Below are 20,339 nucleotides of genomic sequence, written 5' to 3'. Positions count from 1 at the left end.
CAAACGTGTCTTTCTTTTCCCCAGAGAGTGAGACGTCAACCAGTTACCAGGCTACAGCTAATGGTAGTTTCTTGGGCTCGACTGCCGACTCACTCACTAGGTGATCCTTTTGCCCTACCCTGCCCTGCCCTTGCCCCCTTCTGCGCCGCGTCCTGCAGCGGTGGTCAGCGCCGAGCCAGGCGAGCTTTCAAGGCGCGTGATCTTGCTTGCACACACGTCAAGCAGCACACTCACGCATCGCTGGACGCACGCAGACGCAGTGGACGGAAGGGTGGGTTTTATTTTGGGTGGCTTTGTGTCTCGTGCGTTCTGGGTGGGTGTTTTGTGGTTTGGCGTTGGCTGACTTGGGACTTGGTGGGTGGCTTGAACATGGCGGCCTGTGGTGTGGCATCCCGCCCTCTCATTATGCCACCACCACTTACTACGCCGGATCGTGCCGTTGGGCTGGGTTGACGTCCGGTCACGTTTCTGCGGTCGGACGGGCCTTAGAGGGAGGAGGGAAGGGTGGGTGACTAACCCGTGGGGAGGGTGGTCTCACCAATATCCCGACCACGGTCTATGATCTCTGCGAGACAGGCCAGGTCATATTCGTGGGTGACTAACAGCGGCGTATGCTTTCCTCCCGCGTTTCTCGGTTGGATTGATTCCGTAGAGAAGGCAGTCAGGCGTTTGCGATGGGAGGCTTCGTCTGGGTGGCGCAGACATCGAGTGCGTCGGGTTGTTGTTTGCCTTGGCGACGGACACTAGCTACTGGGGGCTCGAGCTTGTTCTCGATCATGGCATTTTTCTGCAGAGTGTCATGGAGCGCAAGACGGTAGAGTCCAGGCCGCTTGCTTGCCCCTGCCTTACCGTAGAACAAAGCAGAAGCAGAAGCGCATCTACTGCAATGCATTGTCTGGAGATCTATTACGGGAGCTCATTGATGTCTTGACCTCAGTGACGTGCGGACTGCAGAACGGATGGCTTGCCTGCACTTGATCTTTTGCTCTGACGGGCGGTATTTGATCACGCACTCCTTACTCTAGATAAATTCCTACCCTTGTGTTCAGGAATTGAACTTCTTGGTTGTCGCACTTGATCTGTTCCGCTCCAAGTTCCCCCGTTGACACGGACCTAAACCTCGTTGGTCCCTTGATGCCGTAAGACGAGAGAGGAGATAGTAAGAGAAATGTGAGGCATGAGCAGTGAGCAAAGTGATGTCATGTTCCCAGGGGACAAACGAACTCACGGACGGGAGAATGGACAAGGCTACGATAAGCTTTTTCGAAACCTTGTTTGATGTCATTGGCTTGCTTGGTGGGTTGTTGAGGGTGAAGAGGCGAGATAACAGGGTGGTGTGTGTCGTTTAGGCCCTGTCTCTGCTGTGATCTTCGCTTTGGTGCATACATGTATGCCCTTTCTTCAGACGGGATTCTGTGAGCCTGTGGTTGTGTAAGTGGTAGGTATTTTTTATTTTCGGGTTGTTGGGTCGGATGGGGCCTGTGGTGTTCGTGTATGTGGTTTGATTGTGGCTTTGACGTGATGCCGGGAGGTTTTTTGAATGTCTGTGGTGACGGCCCGAGTCGTCGTCGCCGCCCGCCGCCGCCCTATCCTGTTAGAGACGACCCAGAGATGTGGTAGGTATCGTGGGAAAAGCTTGATGAAGCTATGGGCAAGTCGTCGGAGAATTTGATATGAGGATGAGGATTGGAGAGAGGGTGAAGAAGGGTTTAGCAAGGGACTTTGAGGCGCACGGAAGGTTTGGGTTTTCATGACGTCTGTGGGTTTGAGTGGTGAAAGCAAATGGATTTGGTCTTGCCTTTTGTGTTTTGCATGTGAGCGGGTTTGAGAAAGGTTGCTTGGAGGGATGTTTGGGGGCGGTGAAGTTGTGAGGTTGATTTATGTCGCTTCAGGAGCTGGGAGATGTGATGTAGCCACAATCTTCGAGTTTGTTTTTGCTTTTGACTTGTCGTCCGCCTCGGTTGGGAATCGCCGGGCCATGATCTGCTTCTGAGTATGCTTTGGAAGACGGCCTAGACACTATTCTGCGATCTCTCAGTGTCACGTGGATTCAAGCATTGAGTTGCGAGGTTTCCTGATGAGTGTCCTTCATGTATGACTCAGGTTGGCATAATGATGGGCCACGATGCTTCACACCAGGTGACGAATGCCCGGCCTTGTTTTCCTTCTTGCTGGGAAGCAAATATCTAGAAGTGAGCTCAATCAAAAGGACGGGGTTCAAAGAAACTAGGGAGCTATGCGTACCTATCGAGAGAGGGCTGTATGTAAAACTCAAGAAAAGGCAAGAGACCCCAACGGGTGACCGGTCTCCTGCGTTATCTTAACCTAGGTCATCCTGATGAATATATATCGAAGCCCAAAGTATCTAAGCTCTTCCTGACGAACAAGTCAACTGCGGGAATGAGTCCGATCCGTCAGCCGCCGAGAATCAAGTCGATGTCCTGCTCTATTGGTGGTTGTGATGGAGTTGACAGTCGATCGGTCTCCTGTTTTTAAACTCGTCAACCTATGGATCCTTAAATAGCTAGGAATCGTGAGTTCTATCTCACAGTATCCGTTCCTGCTTGTACCGTATTCGTGAGGATGATGTGACGAATACGGGGCGGGAGATGGGCGGGCGTTAGGAACGTGGTGTAAAGATTTTCTTTATAGTGTTCTGTGCTTGTATTCAAATAACATCTCAAGGGAACGATGCAACGAAAGGTCAAGGCATTCAATCCATCACACAAGAAGGGTCAGGACAATAGGTTGTCTTGGGGAACCTTGGCTGGTTCGTTACAGACTGCTTTATATAGAGGTTCTCACCCCTTGAATTCTCTAACCTGACACTTTACCATCTTCATGCCAACTCACACTCAATAAGCGACTCAGACCCCTCACCCCTGGACCAGATCTTGACGATCCTCAACGCAGCAGCCCCTCCAGCAACTGATACCACTGCTCCTCCGTCCTCTCCCTCGACGCAAAAACAGTCATCATGACCATATCGAGCCCCGTAACCTGCCAATCTGCGCCCCAGGAAGGTATCACGTTCTCGTTGATCAAGAGCCTATCATAACCAGGCCTCATCGTAGCCTTGACCTGCCCAAGAATACTCTCGCAGATCTCGTTCGTCCAGTCGTGCAGTACAGAGTGGAGATAATACGCCCTCGCGCCCTTTACAGGTTGTTCGGTATGGAAATCATACGGCATAAGCTCAATCTTGGGATCCAGGTCCTGGACTTGCGCCTGAGAGAGGACATGAGGGAGTTCTTGGAGAACATGCCGGCCTGGATGAGCTGGAATCAAAGGTCCCGAGGGCGAGAAATCTCAGCAGCCAGGAGATGCCACTGGACCAGAAAGACTTTGGTGGGAAGATTGTGCGGACGGATACTTTCAGTGTGAGGACGGAGAGAAAGGGGATGTGACGGGAGAAGAAAGGCCAATGCATTTTACAGAGCATGCTGAGGGGCTCAATGGACCTGATGACCAAGGTCCAATCGAAGGCCCCTTTGCCCATGGCGATCAAAGACAGGAGCCTGCCTAAGCCTGAATGTCGAACCCTCAGAACTGAGAGATACGGAGAACGACAGTCACCATTCGAAGTCAGGAAAGAGGGGTACTGAGCTCTCTGAAGGGGACTCCTAGCTCTTGAAAGACCTCTGACAGAACGGCAAGGGTGAGATCCCAAAGTGATTTGGATCTGAGAACAGGGAGGACTGGATCGCCCAAGCCAGCTCACTGCAAGCGAGCAACCTTATAAAGAACGCCATAGACCTATATAGAAGGGTTATCAGACATTCGCAGGCAGTCGGCGGGAAGGGGTGATAGTCATGATTGGCAACACGGGGAGACTGGAACGAGCGAGCAAGCTTCTAGCCAAGATGGTCCTCAATAGTTTCCTCCACACACAAAACCAGGACTTCTCAAGCCACTTTAATTCAGCGGTCTTAGTGCCGCTTCACCTTTTGTGCCGTATTCGTCCCACGCATGCACGAATACGGGACGGGTACCAAGTATTTATAATGAGAGACTGTTTAGTATACCTTATTTAAGTAAAGAAGATAATAGAACGAGACAGATAGGGCAAATCAAGGATCATAAGCCGAGACGGTATTTAAGATCGAGATAGTTATATACCGGGCTATACTTTTTATTAAATGGCTGTAGTTATATAATATTTTACGCCTACACTACTCCTTTTATAGATTTAAAGGTAATAGCCATTGTCTCTTAATAACGATGAGCCTATTTAAATATACCGGCCCTAGCGCCTCTTATAGCTCGCCTAGTAAATAGGTATAGTACTATAGCTAGGCTAGGAAGTTAGATATCGGGTCAATTTTTAATTAGAGACGGCTGGCGGGAGTTACCAATTCCCTATTCTTTAAAAAGTGTATAGATAAATAAGATCTACTAGATGAGAAGCCACTGTGTCTATCCTTTAGCGCTGCCTGCTCCGTATTCGAGCATACGATCTAACGAATACGTGACGAGAAGTGAAAACGCGTTAGGACTCCTGGATCTCCCAAGGTTATAAGCGATTATCGATGTAAAGAGCTATGCGGCAACCAAAACCTTGGACTTCTCCGATTAGTGCCTGCAGGTGCCCGGAGATCACGAGAATCATGCGAGGTCCAAAGGATGCTCTATGCCGGACGATAACGCAAATTCTCACGATGGGTGATGTATTTCTATGGCCTTGAGACCAGCCCAGCCCTCTCCTTTCTGACAAAGGTGTTGAAAGAGACGCAAGAAACCAGGTAGACACAATGAAGTCCTTGCCCCAAGGCTCATCATCTACATCATCTACATCAAGCCAGAGGAATCAATGACTTCCAGGAACGGACTCAACACCTCGGCCTGTCTCTTCTGCACATCTCTCGAACCTCATTTCCGACACCAGGCGAGTCCAGACGCCCCTAGCATCATCTCACACCTCACATACTCATATAAAAAGAAAGACAAGATTGCTTTGGAATCCTTAATGAGCCATTCATGAATCATGCTAGTCCTACATATAGCTCTCCCACTTCCCCCCCTTCCTCCCCTTCCACATCTCCCCATACTAAAGCAGTTCTCATCTCAGGGGCGTCCCCCAGATATGCTCCAAGATATGCCGCCTTCTCTCTGCTCAACGAGCAAAGCCCACCTAGCAGAAAGAACGCAGTATTAACATCAACAGTAATAGTTTTCCACAGTCTCCTAGGTAGTGGTGGTCCCCCCTTGAAACCGTTCCACCACCAAACACCCCCCAAAAACGCCAGGCCAACGAGGAGAAACCCTCCCCGGAATAGAAAAACAAATCGGAGCAACTTCCATCAATCAATCTACGCCCTCCCCTTCCTCTTCTCCGACTTCAGATGCCACCGCGGAATATGTCAGACCGGATCTTAACCCTCTTCCCCACACCCTCACCCTCACCAAGTCCATCCGAAGACCGCTTTACGCCCCGGGCCAACGCCAACGCACCCCTCGTGGCCTTCTTGGGAGACTCCGCATCCGAGCTCATCACCTTCGAAAGGGAAGAAGGTCCAATCAGCATCTTGCCCTGAGAACTCGACGACTCCGACTTGACCATCTTCCGAGCAGCGACAGCAGCTTCGACCTTGACCGCCTTCTTAGCCGCACCAAGGTGCCGCGTATGAAACACAGCCCTCCTCTCCCTCCCGTGACCGCACACCCTCACATTACCGCCGCAAAAGCTGCACTCGCGCTTACCCATCCGCAATTCAAAGCGACCGTCGGGCATGGGATAGAAGCTGGGGATCGCAATCAACTCCTTCTAAGAGTGCTTGCCCTGCGGCACAATCGCCTTGTCGATCTGCAGATTACCCCGCCCCATCTTGTCCTTCTCGTCGCCGAAGCGCGACTCAAACTCCCGCTGCTGGTCCTGATGCCTCTCGAGGGATTCGCGGCATTCCGGCGGCAGGAGAGCCTTGAGGTCATCGCCGATGGCCAGGATGCCGTTGAAGGGCTTCAGGAAATCGGGCACCTCGGCGGGTCGCTTTCCGGCGGATTGGACGCCCGCGCGCGGTATTTCGTAGACGATATCGACGACGTTGAAGTTGCGCTGCACGGCTGAGGGGACCGTGGGGAATGCGCTGTTTGCGTCGCTTGTGTCGCCGGGAGTGACTCTCTCGACGCGAGCGCGGGTCGGCTGCGTGTTGACTGGCTTCTGCATCAGGTTGGTGTGAATATCGTAAGCGCCGTTCCGCAGTGTTGCCATGCGGATGGCGTTGAGACGACTGTTGAACTCGCTAAAGGTTTGTTAGTCTGTGACACATTGACGATTGAAGGAGATGAAACCCACCTAGCAGCACGAGCGTGCTCCAGTTGCCAGTTCGTGTCGTTCACGTTGACCCTCTTCTTCTTGACCTCTGTCAAACCAGCAAGAGGATCCGAAGCAGCAGGTGTTTGGTTGGTATGGTACACGGCACTGGCACCGAACCACGCAACATACTGATTCGAGTTGTACGGCTCGTTAGGGTTGAAGATGTCGGAAGGGTCCGCAATATGTCCCTCGATGATGCCAGAGGCACGCATGTCAGCCACACGGTAGTCGTCCACGATATTCCGACCTCCCACAATGATCCTCGCGCCGAACTCGACAAAGACGGATCGCGCCGTGACGATACCTATCGCACGGCCCTTGTATGAGTGGGGAATGATATTCCGCTCAATCATGTCCATCTTCTCGTCGTCGCTCACGATGATCTTGTACAGCTTCGGGTGCTTGTTGAAGAACAAGTAACTGTCGCGGAAACCGACGCAACGGGCGGGCTCCGTCGACAACATGTACTGCCGCTCGCCGCGATCCTTGACGGTGAACGTTCTGCAACGGTACTGACGGCCGCCCTGGAGGTTACCGAGCTTGTCGACCTTTGTCTCGCCTTCCGCATCTTCAGGGAGCACGCACTCGTCGTCGACAATATCGACTTCTGTGCCCTCCTTGTCAATCACCTGCTTGAGCTTAGGGGGTGCCTGTCCAGGTGCAGGTCGGCGTCCGCCGCGGCCGCGCCAACCTCCACGACCTCTACGTCGCGGAGTGTCGGCTTCGGATGCGGGGACGGTGATCATGTTGTCCCAGCCCGGTGGCTTGTTCTTCGGGGGCCGTCCTAGTCGCTTGCGACGCACCACAGGCTCTGTCGGGGGAGTGGGTTCTTTAGCTGAAGGTTCGGATTCCTCTCCCTCGTCATTTGCTTGTTCTTCCTCTTCCTCTTCTCCATCTTCATCGGCAGCTTCCTCTTCCTCGCCTGACTCGTTTGCCTTTTCCTCTTCTTCCTCCTCGTCCTCTTCGTCTTCTTCGGGTTGCGCCTCATGCTCGGGCTCGGACTCGACAGCTTCGGGGACGGGTTCGTCATCGTCGATACCTTCAAAGGCCCGGGGCGTGCTTTCTACAACCGGAATGCAGTTAGCCAAATGCTTCCACTTGTGATTTCTCCCAAGGATTATTGCTGTGACAGCGACTTGTTCGAGGGGTAGCTGTTGTGAATGGAGGGGTACGCGAGGCGAGGAGGAAACCATTGAGGCGCCATGCGCTCGCATTCCACATCTAAACAAGCTCTCAAAAGGACACCGAGCAGAATAAACATCTCAAAAGTGTTGCAGACCACCCACACATTCAAATCATGGACTGTGCAGCTCTAAAGGTCGCGACCGAATGTCAATAATTAGGAAAGAGCTGTACTTACGGAGCGCAGCAGAGGCGCGCTTGGCGGCAGCCCTGCCCGACCGAGAACGACGTCCGGACATTGTGAGGTGCGCACGTGGACACGAGGCGAATGGTGGAGTCGAGATGGGAATTCGTGGGCGCAATTCGCAGGTCTGGTGAAGTGCAAGGCTGAATGAATGTCAATCGACGCTGGTTGATGGAGTCGCGACGCGAGGCAAGGCTCAGGTTTCCCTGTGGTGGGAAAAAGTTATTGGGGGGACAGCTGGCTTTTGATTGGCTGTCAGCTTGGGTGCACATAACACTTCACACGGCCTTTAAACACTGTACACAAGCTCACCATGGTACCTTGCGAAATTCTTCAACACACCTTGCTGAGCTGTGCGCCTATGGTATCACTCTTTTTCTGGCCTCATTTACATCTCTGGACGTGGGCATATCAAGTTTATGCAAGATCATTGATTAGTGCAAAGCCATGAGTGAAAGCATGTTGTGACTCGTGCTGTCTATGATATGAATCATCTTGGTAAGAAAAGCAACCAAGCAGCAATCTGGGAATATCCGCAATGATTATGCAATTAAGCCACCCCAGTCCTAACAATTCTAGAATCCCCATCCCAAACCTCACCACGCAAGCGAGCAAGAAAGCAAATCTGTCTCGTCGCAATCGGAACCTCCAGCTCTAATCTTCCAAGAGCTTCGAGGTTGCACCATTCCAGGTGACTAGAACCGATCGATGGACTGAGATAGCAGGCACAGGGAAACCACCCCTAAACGCCCACGGAAAATTTCATGTTTTGCAGTCGCGGCTGACGACCAATAAATGCAGCCGGCTGCACGAGGCTCCAATGTATATGCTTTGACGTCGTCTCCTACTCCTGCTTGGGAGTCGGATACGCAACGTTTTCTTCGGCACCATTCGCCTCAATTTGGATAGTGGCCATTCCTTCCGCCTCGCCCTGGGGATAAACAGTGACTGAGCAGTCGAGAGGGCTACCAGAAATCTTCTAGTTAACCGGAAGATTATCGATTGCCTTCTTGTCCGCGCCCCACTCCTTCTCAATAAGTCTGTCGCGAGCCTGGTACAAGAACCGATAGGCCGTCTTGATGGTGCCGTCGCTAACACCTGCCACCGAGGCAATCTCCTTGGAGGTTCTCGATTCTTTCATGAGATGCGATGCCATGTAGATACAGGCGGCGGCGACAGACAAAGGCGAACGACCGGCCAATTCAGAGACGCTCGATGTCTTGCGTGCAAGAGCGCGCGAGACGTTCTCAATCTTCTGCGCATTACGGAAGTTGAGGTTGGAGCAGAAACGAGTGCAGAGATCCTCGGCACTGGTAGACGCGCTGGCCTTGTAGCCATCCAGGTTGGAAAGAGAGCCGGCACCACGCGGGTTCTCCTCCTTAATCTTCTGCAGGAAGGACTCGAGCTGCTTGAAAACCCTGCCAATTTCCTTCTTTGACACGTGGGTGACCTGGAAGATCTCGCGGAAAGTACGGCCGACGCCGGTCTGACGACAGGCAATAAAAATACAGCCTGCAATGACGGCCTCCTGCGGCTTGCCCTTCATGAAATTATGGTCGTACGTCAACTTGAAGATGTGCTTGGCCGCATCAGAGACGTTCTTGCCAAGGTTGATACTGTCGCAAAAGGCACCAATCTCCTTATACGCCTGCATCAGAGATTTGCTAGCCTTGTCGTTCTGGGACTTGTTCTGAAGACGAGCAAGCTGCTTAGAGTCTCTGCCATCGCCGAAAGCGATGGTGGTCTCGAGCTGTGAGCCGTTGAGCAAGGGGTTGACGGCGTCACCGACACGGGAGGGGTCATCATTGCCCTGATCGTCATTGGCGAATGTACGCCATTCGGAACGGGTGTCGATAATCTTGTCTCCAACGACGAGGCCGCAAGAACCGCACACCATGTCGCCAGAAGAGAACTCCTCAACCAGATTGGGAGGGTACTCCTTGCAGTCGGGACACATCACGACGCAGTTGAGGTCATCCTTGAAGCCCTCGGCATTCTCGTCTGTCGCGGCTCCATTGGGGCCGAGCATCTTGGGCTTGTACGGCTTGGCAGTGTAGATGTTGTTGATTTCGTCAAAGACTTTGCGACGACGTCTGAGCTCCTTTCTTCTCCGCCGGAGTTCTTTTCGCTTGTTGACGACTGCTTGGTAGGTTTCTTCTGTCGGTTCGCTGGGTTTTGCTGTCCAGAGAAGATCGGTATGAAGCTGAACGAAAAGCGGCGAATGCAGCTTGGCGGTGTTTTCTTTGGACGACGGCTACTTCGCCCAATAAACGATCGTCTCAAAGGACGATGCTAGAAGCTGCTTCGGAACCGAGGTAGGGTCTCGATCCCACGCCGAGGCAGTAGGCGAATGTATATAGATAGAGAATCCTCAGGCTGCTTGATCGGCGTTTTCTTGATGAACGGGGTGGGCGTTCAGCGGGAGAATGACGAAAGCGCTCGGGGAATGCCCTAACTATGCAGAGAGATAAAGGTGAGCCATGACTTCCTGACTTTCGGCAGGAATATCCTCTCTCACCAATACAATGTCCTTTGACGGGAAGTCGCGAAAGACGATTTTGCGAGGGAAGGAGGAGAGGAGTCGAGGGAGAGAAAGGCTTTGTTTGCCAGCCGACCGATTCTACCAGTGAAGGCGTCCGAGACGTGGGAAGTGGCGAACAAAGACTTGAGAAGATACGGCGCAATGTACCAAGGTCGCGCGGCTCGAAGGACTTGTATACGACGGTCGCAAAGGTGCTCTAGAGAAAGTCGATGCGACGATTTCTCGAGATTTCGTTGCGGCGGATTGCAGACGACGATCTTTCGTGCGGCGAGCGAGTGACGTGAAGTGGGTTGTAGGGGAGAGAAGTCAAGGCTGAGGTTTCGTATTACGGATGAGGACTTTGACCCCCACAGGACCTTAGGCAGGCAGTTTTCGGAGATGGGTGGTAAGATGACTCAGCAGGCAGTAAGGTCGGAAGGTACGAGGGACTCGGCAACCTTATTTGGGCCAACCTCGTCTGCTTACCTCATCACGTAAGTGGGCCCACTGTCGACCTCGAATTTTCAGTCTTTGTCATCTACTCGAATGTTCCAGCCCGCCGAGGAAGGTGTCACGGTGTAAGTCAATTGCTACTTTCCTTTGTAATTCACCGCTCTCTCACCACCTCATTGGCAATTGAAAAACGATTGGGTCAAAAGTTTTGACGTATATTCGATCATGGGTATCAATACAAATGAAAAGTACGGTAAAAGAAGGTACAAGAATACACCGACGGGGTAACCCTCCCTGCCCCTCAGGCTTCAAATCTTGTCAACATACACTCCAACTCCAGAACCTGTCTTTATGAAAAGTGCGAAGGACCATCAGTTCTTGGCACCGCCGGTAAAGGTCGTGTAATCTCCTCCATCGGGTGAATCGGCGGCGGCGCAGTCTCCTTGTCCAGCACCAACCGGCTCGGCCCCGGCCCGCTCGACTGCGGCGTCAGCGGGGCTCCAGCACCATCGGCATCCACACCGGAACACCCCGGCCCAGGATAAGCCCGCCGCGCAGACGAAGCCGAACTCGAAGTCTCGGACCCGGACCTGCTTCTGCCCTCTCTCGGCGCCCACTCCCCGGATAATTGCCGCCCTTGGTGTAATTGTAATTCCTCCTGGTGCTCCCTCATCTGCTGCCTGCCCCTCGGTGGCTCCGGCATATTCATCTCCGTCATCTGGTGGTTGTGGCGGCGGTGGTGCTGCTCCTGCATCGACGAGAGATCAAACACGTCCTCGCAGCTATTACTCCTCGACGGCCCGCGACTCGCAAGAGACTTGCGAATCATGATGCTCCGCTGCAGCTCCTCCTCCTCGAGCCTCTCCAGGGCACTGAGCTTGCGCCGGCGGGCGAACTCTTTGCGCGTGAGGTAGGGGTCCCGCTTACACGCCTCGCGGAACTGGGCGTTCTTTTTGCGGTCAAAGATGTAGAAGAGCGTTGCCGACATGATGGCGGATGCGCAGCAGAGGATAACGATGATGAGGACTGTTGTTGTTCCTGCCGAGGAAGGGGATTCAATGTTTCCTGGTGTGCCGCCGATACCGTTGCTTGCGTCTATTGGCGTCGGTGTTGATGTTGCTGTCGTTTGTGCCGGTGATGTTGTATGTGATGAGGATGTTGTTACTGTTGCTATTGTTGTTGTTACTTGTAAAGTTATTTGTATTCTTGCTTCTTCTCGTCTGAGTATGTCGGAGATGGCAGGTGCCATGTCTTCTTATGTTGACGTTGCGGACAGAGAAGGAATTGGGCGTTTTGTTTGTTGACAGCGGGACTAGAACAACTCGCAGTAGTTCAAGTCGTAGTCCGTTACGTCCCCGCCCGGGTCTCGACCTCTTTCTGTCCCTCCCCCTTCTAGATCCGAGGTCGTAGCTGAGCTGGGAGGGGGAAAAGAAGTTGAGAGAAGGTAGCAAAAGATGGTGCCGTGATAGTGTACGTCGTCGCCGGCCTCCGGTGGTGCCAGTGTGACGGGTAAGGTGGGCGGAAGGGGTGTGTGGTGTGGGGTGTTTGTGCGGATGGTCAATGATGCTCCGGACGACTGCACCCAAGCGAGGACATCACCAATGTTTGTGGGCAAGTAGAGGTGAATGGTGTTTTGGTTCTGTTGATTCCGCTCGGAGCTTTTGTTCGACGACGGCGACGAGAATAGACAGCTCTGTGCGTGGGACCCTCTCTAGATAAAAGTCCGTGTGGTGATGGGGAATGGTGATCAGAGGATGGGGGGGAAAGGGATGACAGAAGGAGGGATGAGACGTCCCCTTTATTACATGGTTTCTGGATCTTTTCCCCTTGCGAGACACAATGGCTACCTTTTTGGCATTGAGAAGAGAGAGCTTCACAAGAGCTTCCATGCAAACAAGCATGGCCATGGAGGGGGAAGAATCCTATCAGACCCTTGTCCAGTGTGAGAGGGCACGAGCCGAAGCAAGCGAAGCAACTGCAAGGCAGAAAGGACATCTCTACCGCTGAGTGGCCCGCATCCCTCGAAGCCTTGGCTATCCATCCCACTCACACTCACACAAAGATTCATGGGTTGGGAGTGTGCATATCGCCCAACTGCGGGCGTGAGGGATGGGACGGGACTGGGTGGGGGAGAGAGAAGCAGAAACAGAAAAAAAAAAAAAGAGGGTAATGTTTGGGAATAGTAGCCGTAGCCGTGTGAGTGTGCCCCATAAGGCGCTGCCCGCTGCCGCAGCGATGCCACTTACAACTGAGAACTTACAACTTCTCTTTCTGTCCATCGGGCAAGGGGGATCCGTAGGTTGGGTTGGACCATGGACCATGGACCATGGTTGTGAATCGTTCGCTCGGCGCCATGCGATGCGGCTATAATTGGCCGTGTGCTTCCGTCGTGCTACCATCCCTGTTTCCCGCAGCAGGGAAGCAGATCCGCCCCCCGACCAACCGCGGGGAGTCAAGGGTGTGGTGTGTCTGTTTAGGGATTTACCTAGACTTTTGGGGCGGTTCATGTTTCTTGCGACGGCTTTCTTTGCGACTGCGAGGAAGCGAATAAGGCCGAACGTTGTCCTAAGCGTATGCCTAATGTCTTCCCCAGATCGTGTCATGTCTATCTATGGATATCACACATGAGGACCACTTGCACTTGCGTCAATCTCTGATGCCATAGTGCTTTCTGCCTAGCTGATCTGCGTTGGAGACATGTCGAGGACTGCACAGCAATGTCGCACTGGACCACAGTTTGACAGAGAGAAAAGAAGAGAACCTCGAAGCGTGGGCTCCCAACTTAGAACAAACAATGTACCACAACGGTCCACGAGGAACTTACCTCAACTCGGCTTAGCTTAGGCGCTCAATCAGCTTCCCAGATCCGCTCGGCCACCAAAACCCTGACGCCTTACAGTCCAGCAGCAGGCCGGCGTGGTGCTCGTGGGCCGAGCTGGACCCCCGGTGGACGGACACGCTGAGAACCTTCTTCGCTCGTTCGCGGGCGCCATGGCGGAAAGGCGAAGGACCCGCGGGGCGGAGCTGGAACACCACCTGCAGTTCTGCACCTGGACACACCCCCGTTCGTGTGGTGTAGTGGTGTGGTGGTGCGGATCCCATCGTGTTAGTGAGGCGCTGCGCTGCTGCAAGTCACTCACTCATGAGCGATCTCACTCACTCCAACCTGCTCACTCATCTTTTCAGTGGTTTTCTCACTCACTCTGCAAGCTGATGATTCAGTATCTGAAGTTGCATCGAACGGGCGATGGTGCCAATTGATTAGTTTCTACCTAGTTGAACAAAGAAATCACAATCCCTTGATTAAACATCTCACCCTCGGGTCAACGCTCACATTGTTTGCCCGCCGTGTCTGGACTCTGACTCTTTGTTCCATCTCATCCTACCACTATTGTTCAACGTTCGAAAGCCATTTCTGAAAAGTTCTCAGCCCTTCCATCCCTATCGCGATTCATACAAAGAAGAGACTTGACTTGGCAGTAACATCATGCGAAGATTTAGCTTGGCCAAAGTTGGGCCGGGGCACAATTAACGACTCAACAGATCAAGGTCAGTTTTAAAGTAACAGAAACGACACGAGGAAAAGGTGTGGCTTTTTCAGCCGCGAATGCTGCGAGTTGGGCCCATCATCCCCATCGTCCGATTTCACACTCTGAACCCTTCTCCTCCTTTTTCTCCCTCGCTTCAGCTGATGTCTAAATAACTTGGCGTAAAATAAATGATTCAAACAAACCTATTCAGACTGTTTTGGTGAAAAACGTTGAAAGAACACAAAACTCTGTTCATCATCCACCAGGCGCATTGATCACTCCCACGCACCTCATTCGCTGCATCCGCGGCCGTTTCAAAACGGCCACTGCATCAACAGCGGCCTGCAGGATCTGCCTTTTCTCTCCAGGATGGTCCCCCGGGCGAGGGAGAAAGGGACCTGATGATAAGGACGATATCTGTGTTGGTGAAATCAAGGGGTGAGGCCGCATCCCGAAAGTCAATGTCAGTAACAGAGGAAGAGAGTTGATGTATGTCCCTGCATGCGAGGATGGTGAGGATGTTAGTTGCAGGGTATTCTGCAACAGCAACCTCCGTTCGAGCGTGATGATTCCGGACGTATGAGTACCGCGGGATGCCCCCTCTGACTACCAACGAGGTCCGGATGGAGGCACTTGGACCCCACGGGGAAGAATGGGATGAAGGATTCTGGGAAATGGGATGCTCTTCGAGCTGATTTGACGAGTGGTTGACTTATTCTGGACTGAGCTTCACTTGATCGGTGTTATCCATTGGTAATTAGATGAGCTCTCCAAGCGGATAGGGTAACGCTGCCTCTGCTCCGCTGCTCATCGAAACTGTACCTGAGTACTAATACAGGGGTACCATTCGAAAGCGCCTCCCATTTCTGTTTATCAAAGGTATTTTGGGAGGTTCGATTCGCAAAAGAGCCTTAAACAGCCTCGGTTCATGCCGTGTTGCCCGCGAAGTATTCAATCCCGAGCTGGCTGAGGATGGTGGGGGAGAACGAAACAACACCTGATTCTCAACCCCTGCATCTATCTGGAGTTCTTTCGGGGACTCCAAGTCAAAGTCAATGGCATGGCAGAAAACCCGAGCCATTGACTATTCCGACTGGCAAGAACTTGAGGAATATTCTTCAGCAGAGTATTGCGCTGCATGAGAGAGAGGGAGAGGGGACGAAAAACATGAACCGAGGCCAAGCACGGACAAATCACCAACGATTCGAGCTCTACCTGCGTCGATGGAGTGAAACATCTCCTCTTTCTCGGGCAGAAGACTGCATGCTCCAGCGTCTCAACTATTCGCACTTCAACTCAATCGGCCGGGTGCTTGGACCAAAGGGCATCCGCGAAGCAGGTTTGAACTTTGAAGTCATCCAGTCTTGCACCCTGAACGCGAGATCCTTTGGAAATGGAGAAACGGCTTCTCTGAGCCTTCATTCAGAAACAAAGATCCAAGACCATGATCCGGATGCGCCCGCCCGCCCGCGCCGGAGAGAAAGCACTTACACCATCAAGACTTCGCTATCGGGCCAGCTCATGCAGTAAGCAGAAACCCCCCTCCCGCGCTGACAGACGCTGATCTTCCGTCCCCCATCGAACCGACGAACCCCAGGCATCCTCCCATTCCTCCCGTGCCGTCGTTCCCCCCTCCATGCTCCATCAATCACGTTGCGGAAAACCCCGCAGCCGTTGTCGTCAGTAGGGATGTAGCTACTGTATCCTGCTGCCTCAGCTTACCTACAGATTCCACGACCCCGACGCTCGGCAACGGGGGCATCCCATTGGTGAAAGGGGGGGGGGGGGGGCTGACCTTGGAGATCATGACTGAGACACATGCACACGACCCTCCGCTGACGTCCGGAAATGGATCATGATCGTGGTTGATCCATTATCGCGAGTCTACGAACATATGTCTCTCTGCGGATTGCGGGTCAGTGAGCACCTCGTTAACGGCACAGCAGCGCGGCTGTGCTATTTTCACGTCTCGGCTCAATGTTACCTTGGGCAAGGACTATGTGAGCGATAAGCGCTGAAGCGCGGCTTGCGATCATAGGTACTCTTAATTACCGCACGCCGGCCACGAGTGAATTCGGCAAAAGTAAGTTGGCCCTGGTAAATTCGACCCTGGTTGAAGATGCCTGCTAAAGGCCCACGATCTTCACCAGACCCAAAGGATAAACCTCTTAAGCGCCGTGTCGAGGCAGATTGCGAAATCATCCAATATCCTTCCAACAGAAGCGATACCAAGTTCTCTTCAATAACCCCTCCCAGAGCATGCGCATCATGCAAACTGCATACCAAAAGAAAAGACGAAGCCCGCGTTGCATCACGCAGCAGAGCCCCCTTCCCCCTCTTCTTCCCCAGGGCCTGGGATGCATTCACAACACAGCCACAGCCCTGCTGCACGCCATCCCCCTCAAAAGTCCAATGTTGTACTCGCTGCCTGCGGGAGTGGCATGTCATTCTGCATGTCGTCTACACAGCCCTCCCGTTCTTCATGCCGCAGTCGAGACGGGACGGCTGCACGATGCCGCTCCAAATGTGGCTTTTCACTTGGTGTTGGCGTAGAAGTCAATTGATCCGTTTGTGCTGTCGTGCTTGCGGCGGAGTGCTGTGGGAGGTTTGAGGTGTAAGTTGATATGAGTGAGGTCGTCAAGTCTGGGGTTGGTATCCCATGCTTTTCATTCTCTCTACTGAGCATCGCCCAGCGTTGTATCCGTCATGACTTTGGCAAATGCCCATCTTCTCAGTCTCAAGCAGGCGCAACTCATCGCAACTCATAACCAGTCATTGCCATTCAAATAGGGTATCTTTTGGATCTCTAAATCGTCTCAAGTTCTCTGTAAGTGAGCTTCAGCCCACTATATCCATCCACCGCTCACAATGGATACGGCTTGTCCGTTCGCGTGATGTAAATCTCCCCAACCAGAACCGTGCAACCGACCGTCATGGCGATGGCGATGATGGGTATGTTTTCCCTTGCAAAGTCCCTCCTGCTGACGAAGATGTGCTTCCTCTCCAAAATGTCCCTCCACAGCAGGCCGGCCAACGATGCGCTAAAGGCTGTGCTGAAGGCTCCATAGTTGACGCCGAGAGCCATGCTGTAGACCGTTGCCCAGAACGTCCGCTCGCTGATGGGTACGCCGTTCTCTCGGTGGATCTGTTGCCATGCCTGGATCACTCGGGAGAGCAGGATCGTAGTGCCAATGTTGGTTCCCGCAAACTAGAGAAGGGATACAAAAGTCAGCTAAATGTAACGCCATGATCACATCAGATCTTGAGGGGTAAGAACTCACGTTGCAGAGGATGACCGAGAGGAACCCCATGCCGCCAATGGCACCAATAGTACCCGTCTTTTCAACCCAGTGATCCCACCCGTACGCAAACACCGGCACCCAGCCCTTGGTAACGAGGGCTTGCACGAGGACGAACATGGCAAAGGCAAAAGGGACGAGGGCGAAGGGTAGATGAGCTAGCACCGCCATCACCGTGGGGAACGTCTCTTGTGACCAACGATACCCATCCTTGAAGCGTGATACCAGTGTCGCTGGTTGCTTTTTGGAGCGGAAACTTGAGCTTCGACCGCGTTGTCTTCCAATGACTGCCTTTTCGACATCCGTGATCCCGTCTGGCTGCGTTTGTGCTTCGCCAGGCTCACTGGCTGCAGCTGGCAAAGTTCGTCTCCTGCTCTCCGTAGAGCCCTCGCTGGGCGTTCTACTTACATCGACATGTTCTGTCCTATCGACAGCTGTAGACTGTGAGGATACGAGCTGCGTTCCCGCATTGCCGGTCACCTTGTCGCTGTTTCCTGGTGCCTGGATCACTGGGGTGATCATAAACTTGGCATCATTGGGGTTCCGTTCTGATGCATCCGTGCTGGTATCGTTGCTAACGGGCGAGACCTCCTCCTTCATAATTCCAAGGCCGTTTTGATCTTCAAGCAGATCGGTATCTTGAACGTGAATCTCGGGTCTGCGTGCGTGTGATAATGGCGGCATCTCTGTCGTGCCTTGGGCCAAGCCCGTGTCTTCTTGGTTCAGTATACCCGACGCATCTTTCTCCCTGATGCCCTGGTCTGCCCTGGGAAGCTCCTCATCCTGTCCGTCTCGTCCTTGTTGAGCTATCGTGCGAGTTTCTGCCCTGTGATACCAGCCAAATGCCAGGTCCCAGCAGAGCATGATGAAAGCGGCTGGTAAGGTGACCCAGAAGACTTGTAGATGCTGATCGTCCTTCGGTTTGACATTTGCTGCATTGAGAGCCAGGACCGTAATAAGTGTCACCGACATGACGACAGCGCCAAAGGCGGCTCCTCCCTTGTCAAGCCAGGGATTCAAAATTTCAATGGCCGAGAGCAACTGGGCTTGCGGACTGCTTTCGGGCGCTTGGTCAGCGTTATTTGCGGCTCCCCTGGGGTTCGGGATGTTGGGGTTGACGGGCTTCGATTGCATGGCCTCCTCTGGTGGTTGGAACATCTCAATGGACTCGGGGATGAGCTTCTTATCTGCAAAGATGATGTATAGAAGGAACGGAAACAAGACGATGGCTGTGACGACGACAGGTACAACCATATTGGCCGTGTACTCTACGAACTTGATGTCGAAAGCACCTGCAAGCACAAGGTTGGTCGGGTTAGACGAGACGAGAATGGCCGAGGCAATGTTGGCTATGGAGAATTGGGTGAAGATCCACGCTCTCGGGTACTTGATGTTGTTCGAGATTCGGGTCATGTAGGCGAGGAAGGCCGTGCCGGACAGGATGATGGGGTCGTTGCCGATGAAGGTGCCCAGGCAGAAGAAGAAGGCGTAGAGGTAGAAGAATAAGCGGTAGCCGACCTTGCCTCCCCACTGAAGCACCCTGAGTGCCAAGTAACGAATAAGACCCGAAGCGTCAATCGAGATAGCAATGTACGCGAGAGTCAGAAAGAAGACCATGATATCGAGAGGATGAATGCCGTTTTGGCCAATGGTCCCGTCGTACACTTCCTCTCTGCCAATTGCCAGGATGGCCAAGAGAAACAGGTCGGCGATCAACGGCGCAGTGATTGAGTTCATCGGGAATTGGAAGCGCACGAAGCGCTTGCGCCGAGAGGACATGCCCCCAAATTGGTCTTCCCTGAAGCCATCATGAGCGTCGTCCTCGCGCGGTATCACCCGCAAGTTGCGAAGCACCTTCAACACCCCGTTCCAAAGTCGCACGGGAATGTAGATTGGGATGTGGAAAGGGAACAGTACGACGATGTCTGTGCGCTCGATGAATTAATTGAATTGTCCATTTGCGACACATGTGCGATGCCAGGTAAAGGCTTTTGAACGAAGTACATTGACTTACTCGCGAGGAAGAAGACAATCAACGTCACGATTGACCTCCATTCTCTGATCTGATCCGTCCTCGTGTCGATGGCCATCGCGATTATTTGGAGTGCGTGTCGTGACTTCGAGCCATCATGGGAAGCAGAAACCGAATTGGACGGGGAGCTGAACTGAAGTGGGCCCAGGTAGGTACGTAGATGCATTTAGCCGGCTTCCATTGCCAACGAAGAAGGCGCGGCGGGTGAGGGCGTCACTTGATTTTGGAGTGCGAATGATTGGCATTTCCTCCAACTCGTTCAAGTTAATCAGGTCGGAGCAAACCTGACACTACCTACCACCTTGCGCCTGAGCTAATATTCCAAGGAAGAAATGGGAGCCTGATGATCACAAGGTAAGGTTTGATGCCCATCTACAACCTGCTTACGGGTCAATCCTCGCCTCTACAAGACCTCCTTAGTTTTTACCATTATCTTGAATATATACCGTAGGAAACTGACTAGATCGGCCATAGGATTGATAAGGAGAATATCTAGCACAGCAGGTGCGAGATATCTCTGTCAAAACGGTGTTGACCGTAGATACCCAAATTCAACGAGCAGGCTGCCCGAGCTAGCATCATCCACCCACGTCAGCGAGATCGCCCGGGCATGTGAGGCCTGGGGAACGAGGAGACTCGAGAAGGGAATGGCACTAAGACCTGAGACGGGGTGAGATGGCGGGGTGACATCAACGCCCGACTGGCGAGTTGACCTTCGCCCTAGTGCCTCAACCGGCATAGCATCCTGCACGGTTCCTATGCCATCAGCAAGTCAGCACGAGTCTGATTGAACATTGTTTCTCGTCAATGCCAGAGCCGACAGGG

The 20,339-nt window shown here is 53.0% G+C and overlaps 6 protein-coding genes across 6 annotated transcripts; 1 reads left to right on the top strand and 5 right to left on the bottom strand.

Annotated features, from left to right (window-relative positions):
- Positions 1-2,839: 2,839 nt before the first annotated feature.
- Positions 2,840-3,430, bottom strand: BDP55DRAFT_693734 (uncharacterized protein; the record flags this gene model as incomplete). Its single annotated transcript, XM_060577265.1, has 3 exons — positions 2,840-2,903; positions 2,936-3,156; positions 3,374-3,430. The coding sequence occupies 3 exons, from the start codon at positions 3,428-3,430 to the stop codon at positions 2,840-2,842; spliced, it is 342 nt and encodes a 113-aa protein (XP_060430084.1).
- Positions 3,431-5,570: 2,140 nt separating this feature from the next.
- BDP55DRAFT_120346 (chromatin remodelling complex Rsc7/Swp82 subunit-domain-containing protein) lies at positions 5,571-7,676 on the bottom strand. Its single transcript, XM_060565449.1, has 2 exons — positions 6,293-7,676; positions 5,571-6,239 (listed from the first exon to the last, which is right to left on the bottom strand). Exons 1-2 carry the CDS (start codon positions 7,525-7,527, stop codon positions 5,765-5,767), a joined length of 1,710 nt encoding a protein of 569 aa, XP_060430083.1. The 5' UTR covers positions 7,528-7,676; the 3' UTR covers positions 5,571-5,764.
- A 982-nt stretch (positions 7,677-8,658) lies between these two features.
- Positions 8,659-9,708, bottom strand: BDP55DRAFT_551481 (transcription factor; the record flags this gene model as incomplete). Its single annotated transcript, XM_060569114.1, has 1 exon — positions 8,659-9,708. The coding sequence occupies one exon, from the start codon at positions 9,706-9,708 to the stop codon at positions 8,659-8,661; it is 1,050 nt and encodes a 349-aa protein (XP_060430082.1).
- A 1,294-nt stretch (positions 9,709-11,002) lies between these two features.
- BDP55DRAFT_728413 (uncharacterized protein) lies at positions 11,003-11,641 on the bottom strand (the record flags this gene model as incomplete). The annotated part of the gene is made up of 1 exon (XM_060579434.1): positions 11,003-11,641. The coding sequence occupies one exon, from the start codon at positions 11,639-11,641 to the stop codon at positions 11,003-11,005; it is 639 nt and encodes a 212-aa protein (XP_060430081.1).
- A 3,514-nt stretch (positions 11,642-15,155) lies between these two features.
- Positions 15,156-15,713, top strand: BDP55DRAFT_631766 (uncharacterized protein; the record flags this gene model as incomplete). Its single annotated transcript, XM_060572323.1, has 1 exon — positions 15,156-15,713. One exon carries the CDS (start codon positions 15,156-15,158, stop codon positions 15,711-15,713), a length of 558 nt encoding a protein of 185 aa, XP_060430080.1.
- A 1,236-nt stretch (positions 15,714-16,949) lies between these two features.
- On the bottom strand, positions 16,950-20,120 carry BDP55DRAFT_663094 (uncharacterized protein). Its single transcript, XM_060574852.1, has 4 exons — positions 19,990-20,120; positions 19,497-19,869; positions 17,465-19,407; positions 16,950-17,391 (listed from the first exon to the last, which is right to left on the bottom strand). The coding sequence occupies exons 2-4, from the start codon at positions 19,678-19,680 to the stop codon at positions 17,047-17,049; spliced, it is 2,472 nt and encodes an 823-aa protein (XP_060430079.1). The 5' UTR covers positions 19,681-19,869; positions 19,990-20,120; the 3' UTR covers positions 16,950-17,046.
- Positions 20,121-20,339: the final 219 nt, after the last annotated feature.

The sequence above is a fragment of the Colletotrichum godetiae genome (assembly GCF_030913485.1).
Source record: "Colletotrichum godetiae strain CBS 193.32 chromosome Unknown BDP55scaffold_19, whole genome shotgun sequence".
NCBI classification, from domain to species: Eukaryota; Fungi; Ascomycota; class Sordariomycetes; order Glomerellales; family Glomerellaceae; genus Colletotrichum; species Colletotrichum godetiae.
Note: the sequence above shows the minus strand (reverse complement) of the source record. Positions and strands in the feature narration are given on the sequence as shown.